A 7,498-nucleotide genomic window follows, 5' to 3' on the forward strand; every position below is an offset into this window, starting at 1 on the left:
CAACAAGTTCACTGAATTGCGGTGATTCTGTACGAAAATTAGCAAAATCGGTGATTTTCGTAACAAGTCACCAAAATGTGACGGTTCTGCGCAATTTACTCCGCCAAAGTCATCCGTCCCTTCTTTTCATCTGAGAGGAAGCAAAGCGTCGTGCAAGACTCCCTGACCCTCTCAGCTCAGACGATATACGTTCATGGTTGCTTCCGTCATTCTTATTTGCCTTGTGGCTTGAGAAAAAGCTAAACGTCTCTCGTTCGCTTCACAAGTTATTTGGTGATCGAGTACTACTAGTGGAGTACCAATACATCGATCCATGCTAAAACGAAAGGGCAGAAGAGGGTTTCGTCGGACGCCAAAGGTGACAGCATGCGAGGGCCATTGTACTTGGCCCACCAAAGGCAGGTCCACGTGGACCATGCATCCACGCAGGCAGCCCTGTTCTTTTTATTTTAACCATCGGAAAAAGGCCACTCGACCCACTGCGTGCTCATAACATTTGCTTGACGAGGAGATACCATTCCATTCCAAGATTTCACCGTATCTAAAAGTGGAGAAATAAACGGCAATGCGCACTCAAAATATTTTTTTTACAGCAATAACTACTTCAGTAAAGTAAATAAATAAACAAATGGTTAACTATGTAAGTCGATGCTAACAACCTCAGATCCAATCACCGACATTCGTGCAAAATTAATACAAATATAAAATGATGAGAATAGTTGGATGGTCATGATACTCGAAAAAGACAAAAAAAACACAAAAACGTGCAAGTTGCTAGAAAGAAAAACCGTACGAAAAAATAAAATAAAAATAAAACGGCGCAGCCCACCTTGACCAATCAGCACAGACCAGCGGGCGCACGCAGCCACTGCCGCGCCGGCCCCACCACGCAGTCGCGGCTCGCGCAGCCAGCAATACGTAGGCCACCGCACGAGCGAAAAGGCCACACCAACAACGGTCGGTCAGTCTCACAGATTGGGCTCTCCTCTCCCGTCGTCTCTCCCCAATTCCAATCAAATCTTCCCTTCCCGTTCCCTCTGCCCTCCTCCTCTCTCCTCCATTGGAGACCACCACTCGGCCCTGCCCCGCGCTTCCCCATCACGCTTCCCATCGAAGCAGCCGCGATCGAGCTCCTCCGCCGCCGCCCGCGCGCGACATGGGCGCCGCCGCCGCCGATAACGCCGCCGTACGTTTCCTCTCCTTCTCTCTTCTCCCCCCGTGTCTTCGTTAATCTGGTTCGAATCAACCGCCGGTCGGGTTCTGATTTCTGAATCTGCGGTTGCAGGGGGATGCGGAGCGGGGTGGTAGAGGGAGGGCGTCGGCGCCGGAGGAGAGGGAGGTGAAGGTGGTGGTAGTGGACGAGCAGGAGGCGCCGGCGCCCGCGACGGCGAGGATGCTGCAGACGCAGCGGCCGCCCGCGCCGCTGCAGGTCACAACGCAGGCGCCGCCGCCGCCCATGTCGGTCGCCTCCGGCGGCGCCGACCCGCCCCCCGTCGCCACGTACCAGCCCGTCATGCTGACCCCACCACAGGTAACTCCTATCCTCCTCCTACTCCATTGATTAAGATTAGAGAAGAGTAAGAAAACCGCTCGATTGCTGCTTGACCCTCTTTTTTTTATCAACATAATTTTTTAATCGGATTTGCTAGATTATATTAGTTATAAATAAATATAGTTAGATAAGCTCGAGGCTTTTACGACATGTGTGCTTGTGTGGAGTGCGATCGGCTGTTGCCCGGCCCCGGGCTGGTTGGTAGTACGCAAGTACTCCTACAATAATTTCGCTTGGTACGACTGCTTGGTTTGGGTTACCATTGTGTGTACGAGTACTTATTTTGCAGAGACCTATACTCCTCGTCTTATTTGACATTTCCACATAAGAAACTGTGCATATGGGTGGAATTATGCTTGTGCTTGTGCTACATTGACATCATGATACTACTTTTTTTATTGTTAAAAAGTATACTGGGGTTGCATCATGGAGTAATTTGATACTGACAGTTGCGTTTGGTCTCGGGGATTAAAATAAGCAGAACACCAGTATTTTATTTGGCAGAACATTGATGATTCGTGTAAGTTGAGCCATTTCGACTATAGTACGTACCACTGCAGCTCACATCAACAACCAAATAATTCATCACCGAATGGAGCAGTTCTGTACAAAACTCAAAATTCTCATCTCTGTGTAGAGCAATGCAGCAGCGATGGTAGTGTTTGAGACGATTTCTCAATCAAATCGATGTTGCGCCGCCTAACGTATCACTTTACTTTAATCTACCCAAGGAGTCACGGGGAACTTTTTAAAGTAAAATACCTTTCTGGAATGTACCCGGAAATCGAATCGAATCTTTGTTCACGACTTTATTTGCAACTGGAATATTCCATAGGCGGCGCCTATAATCTATTGCCAGTAATCCAGCATTACCGTTTAGCTCATGTAAAAAATTGGTTGATTTGATTTTCGTGTTTTGCGTTAATTTGCTGCAGCCGCTGGCGTCGCTGAACTCGCGCGTGTACACGAACCAGATCTCGCTATGCCTCTTCCTGCTGCACCTGGCGGCGGCGGGTTTTGCCGTGGGCTTCTTCGTCTTCCACGCCGTCAAGGACATCGTGCAGCACCCGCGATCCCGCAGCGCGCGCGTGGAGAGCAGCCTGCTCCGCGAGTGGCTTCCCCCGGTCGAGGGCGCCGTGGCGCTGAGCATCGTGCTGGCCTTCGCGTGGCAGAAGGCGGTCCGCGCATGGCCGCGCGCCATGGTGCGTGTGATCCTCTGGTCGGGCTTCGGCGTCACGCTGGCCGTGGGCGCAATGCTGATGTGCTTCTCCATGCCGGCCACCGTGGGGCTCGGCGTCGCCATGGTCGTCTTCTCCATCGGCACCGGGCTGTACGCGTGCTGGGTGACCCGTCGCGTCGGGTTCACGGCGCGGGTGTTCGAGTGCGCGGTGCGCCCCGTCGACAAGTTCAGGGGCCTCAACGGCCCGGCCTACGTGATGGTGGCCGCCGGGTTCGTGTGGATCTCCGTGTGGTGCGTGGCGGTGATCGGCGCCGCCAACTTCCGGTTCGCCGGCCTGACCATCCTGGCGCTGGTGGTGAGCCTGGCGTGGACGGCGGAGGTGATGCGCAACGTGGCGAACCTGACGGCGAGCCGGGTGATCGCGCTCTACTACCTCCGCGGCATGCAGTCCAGCGTGCAGTTCAGCTTCCAGCGCGCGCTGTCCTACAACCTCGGCAGCGCCTGCCTCGGCTCCCTCTTCGTGCCCACCATCGAGGCCCTCCGCATCCTCGCCCGCGGGCTCAACCTCCTCGAGGGCGAGGACGAGTTCATGTTCTCCTGCGCCCACTGCTGCCTCAACGTCATGAACGCCGTCTTCACCTACGGCAACAGCTGGGCCTTCGTCCACGTAAGAACCTGTCTTCCTTCTCTCCGGCGACTATCGATCGCCGACAATTCTCCTTTGCTCTGATCCTTGCACAATTTCATCTTTCAGATTGCGGCGTACGGGAGGGGGTTCGTGCAGGCGTCGCGGAGCACGTGGTGGCAGTTCGAGCGACAGCCGGGGATGGCGGCTCTGGCGGACGCGGACATCACGAGCTCCGTGTGCTTCCTGACGGGGGTCACCAGCGGCGCGCTGTGCGTGGCGCTGGCGGGGTCCTGGGCGTACGCCACGCACAAGCACTACACGGCCACGGTGTCCCTCCTGTCCTTCTACGTGGGCTACCTGATGACCAGGATCGGCATGGCGCTGCCGCAGGCCTGCGTGGGCTGCTACTACGTCTGCTTCGCCGAGAACCCCGGGTCCAGGCTCTTCGACAGCACCATCCCGGACCGGCTGAGGAAGATGCAGGACGCCGAGAAGGACGCCTTCGTGCCCACTCCCAGGTTCCCGGCGCAGCAGCAACACCACGTCTCCGCCGCCTGACTTGACTATCATCATCGATCTTTCCAAGCAAGGGGGCAGCTACTCTTGATGCATTGGATTAAGATTTTGATCCCCGGGCCCGGATTGGGCGGTCTCTTGATGCTGGTTCAGAGGACGACTTGACTTGACCCCCCGGTGGTGATCTGGCAGGCGAGACTTCCAGGCATTGCAATTGCCGTCGCGTGGACGGGAGGCAACTGGGGATGGGGGAATCGGAGAAGGAATCTCATGGTCCATGCTGGGAAGCGTAGGACTGAAGCAGCAGATCAAAAGATCTTATCAACTCGTGGGCACGTGTTGATCTTCTCCTCCTCTTGCTTGTAAAATAGGAGTAGCTCGATTTTTCCTCCTCTCTCTGGTGTTTCTGTAAATCCCCCCATTCTTTGACACGTTTTATCTGTCAGTTTAGTACCTCTGTTTTTTTCCTTTCTTTACTTAGTGGCCAAACGAGTCCTTAGTGCTGGCAGGAGGAGCCTGGATATTTCATAGGTCAGGCATGTAATGATGTAAGCTAAAATAGTTACTGTGATTAGTTACAGATATTCCTTGTGCATGTATTTTTGCAAACGAAATTTCAAATGCTTATTGACCGTGTTGGTAGCTGGACCTCAGAGTCGAGATGCATAGAGTATCTGAAAGACTGGGACACGAAAACATAGCAGTGGAACAGCCACCAGTTGATCTGGTGACATGCACTAAAAACAACTTTGCCCAGGTTGGTGGATGCACTAATGGATGGCACCTAGCGGCAGGCCCGTAGAAATGTCACATCCTCGTATAGAAAAAGGTTTGATTTCGTTGGCTGTGTGGCACAATGGGAGAAACCAGTAGTACTCCTACCAAACTCAAACAGTGGTACTACCTCGATCAAGATTAGACCTCTAGCACCGTCCTAAATGAGTAAATGTCAAAGACAAAATCAAGAAATCAGTATACTAGCACGATCCAACGCAATCCTTTTATGTCCGTTGCATTTGTCACCTTTTGCTACTCCGGGTGCGCGCTGCCTTTTGCGCCCCATCTCGTGACGCACGCACGCTCAGGGCTGCGCTGCCACCGCGACAAATCCCAAATCTATCGCCCCGGCAGCAGAACGACGTCATCTCGTTGCGTGCTTCTTTGTCGAAAATCTGTGTACTGCAAGAAAAACCGTCGAAGAAAGACATTGCTTTGCTTGCACGTGCAGCGGAGGCAGGAAATAATATACGAAAGGACAGAACAGATGGATGATTTGTCAGGGAAGACCAAACATAAGAATAATAAGCTCATCGATGAAATTGTAAAGATAATACAAAATCATTGGGTGGGGGGTGGGGGCAGGGCCAGGGCTGGCCTGGTCCCTGCCTCCGCCACGGTGCATGTGGGTCCACGAGGAACATACGTCACGTAGAAAGAAGACGAAGGATTATCGAGCCGTGATCTTGTCTCGACAAGACTTTTTTTTTGAGAGCGTTTCGACATGATTGGGAAGACGATAACGTCTCGATAGGACTATTACCGATGAATAATAGGCCATGGCTGCTAGGTCTGCACTGGGTTGGTCTGGGCCACTGGGTCATCTTGCTGGGTCTGCGCTGCTGGCTTTGGCTGGTCTTTTGCTATGCTATGTGGTTTTGATACATCATTACAAACACACATGTGTAACAATTGTAAGAGCATTTCTCTTGGATGCCTTAGCCGTTTACGGTTTACCTAAAAAGGGTTTTTACGATTTCGATTTGGTTCGGCGGGCAGAACATATACTCCTACTTAAAACGAGGGCTATAAATTTCATGTTTGCGCGAGAATTCTACTCGCCTCTATAGAAGGGGATCATGTATAAGGGAGTTAGCTGGTATCTTGTTTGCTAGGCTGTGTGCATTCCTAGCGCCCTCATCTCGACATGAGCGTCGCGTCCACTCCTGAGCGAGTAGTTCTCATGGCTTCCCTTTCATGTGTTTGAAGTTCCTTCTCGTTGACTTGTTCATGAAACATCAATTTGACAGCTTGAGGTGTGTTGCCACCTCACTTTCCTCGGTGATCAAATTTTTGGTCCAACAAGATTGTAGGGCTAGAAGGGACGACGAGCTCTAAATGCTGATCTAAGAAAAGAACCTAGGCCTGCAAAGAGGGTCGTTGCCCTCATCGAAGGCAAAGGACTATATATTCCTGATGTTTCCAATCGCGGCAGCAATGGTTTGTTTAGCGGATGGAGTCATCACGTGGAAGACAAGACGTCATGTGTATGGTTCCAAATCCTCCATAGGAGGACCTACTCCAGCAGACGAGATGAGCAGGACTTTTAAGATCCCCTTTTAAGATATAGTCTTGCTGCATAAGATACACCCGGGTTTGATACACAACATTGTAGAATTTTCTTTTAAGATATACATTAGTACTTGGATATTCATGTAACCATTTATGAAATATATTTAGGTGATACAAAATTAGAAGGTTACCCGCACACAAATATTCCCCAGTACTTGTTTTGACTCCTTTTCTATTTTAATAATATAGAAGAAACATATATTTTCTTTTCTATTTTAATAATGCAAGAAACATAGATTGTACAATTATTATCTCTTACTTAAATTATTACTCCCTCCGGTCGGAATTACCCTTCGCAGCTTTAGAACAAAATAATTCTGGCCGGCGGGAGTACATAAAAAATATTCTCACAGAAAATATATAACAAAAAGAGAAATATTAGTAAACAATATATAATTTTGTAATCTGTATAATTATACATATCATTTGTTTTGATGCACATGAATTCAATTCAGAACATGTATCAGTATATATCTTGGGTGTAAATTCCGAAAATTTGCTTCTCAACGGTGTATGGATATTAACTGCATTACATCAGATGATTTCTGTGTTAGTCGTTACCCCTCTCTGGATCTTCTCGTATTGTTTCAGAAAATGTTAGGATAAATTTGCGATAATTCAGTTAACGCTAAAGGACAACGGTAAAACTTTCACTCCACCGTGTCGACCGGATAAGAGAGAATAAAGAGTCAGAAAAACAAAAGGCCCCTAAGTTTTTCTTGTGTGTTAATGGTGAGCAAATTTCATGTGGCCGACATATCGGACCTCCTTACCGAAAGTAAAGTTTCTTTTGCGTTTTCTTCATGAGAGACAGTTGTGATGCACGAAGCTATCACAGCAAAATCATTATCTATAATGATGTTGTGGTTTGTTTTGTCATTCATAGGATATATAGTTATGTGTCCAAATGAATCTGTTTTCTTTTTTAACATTATATTATTTTTTCTGTTTTGTCTTCAAATAAAAACAAGTTTCCTCATGTGTTAAAACAATGGACCGAAGTAGGCCTTGCCTTCTTAGTGAGAATTTGTATCGTATTTTTTGTTTTTTAAACCCGTTGTGTTTTTGTTCATACAAAATGTAACGTTAGTGTTATTTTCTAATGAAATGTTATCACCTCTTGAGATGTTCTGATATGAAATACTCACTTCGTCCCATATTAAGTGTTGTGATCATGATTACCCTCTTCATCAAGCTTATAGGGGTTGCGACAGTTGTCGTCAGAAGGGTGGTTTTGGGTTGATCTTTGTATTCGTTTTGTCAGGTTTGTTGA

The 7,498-nt window shown here is 48.9% G+C and overlaps 1 protein-coding gene across 1 annotated transcript; it reads left to right on the forward strand.

Annotated features, from left to right (window-relative positions):
* Positions 1 to 930: 930 nt before the first annotated feature.
* LOC100830984 (CTL-like protein DDB_G0274487) lies at positions 931 to 4,508 on the forward strand. Its single transcript, XM_014897912.2, has 4 exons — positions 931 to 1,186; positions 1,286 to 1,531; positions 2,488 to 3,399; positions 3,487 to 4,508. Exons 1-4 carry the CDS (start codon positions 1,157 to 1,159, stop codon positions 3,916 to 3,918), a joined length of 1,620 nt encoding a protein of 539 aa, XP_014753398.1. The 5' UTR covers positions 931 to 1,156; the 3' UTR covers positions 3,919 to 4,508.
* The last annotated feature ends 2,990 nt before the right edge of the window (positions 4,509 to 7,498 follow it).

The sequence above is a fragment of the Brachypodium distachyon genome, chromosome 1 (genome assembly GCF_000005505.3).
Source record: "Brachypodium distachyon strain Bd21 chromosome 1, Brachypodium_distachyon_v3.0, whole genome shotgun sequence".
NCBI lineage: Eukaryota > Viridiplantae > Streptophyta > Magnoliopsida > Poales > Poaceae > Brachypodium > Brachypodium distachyon.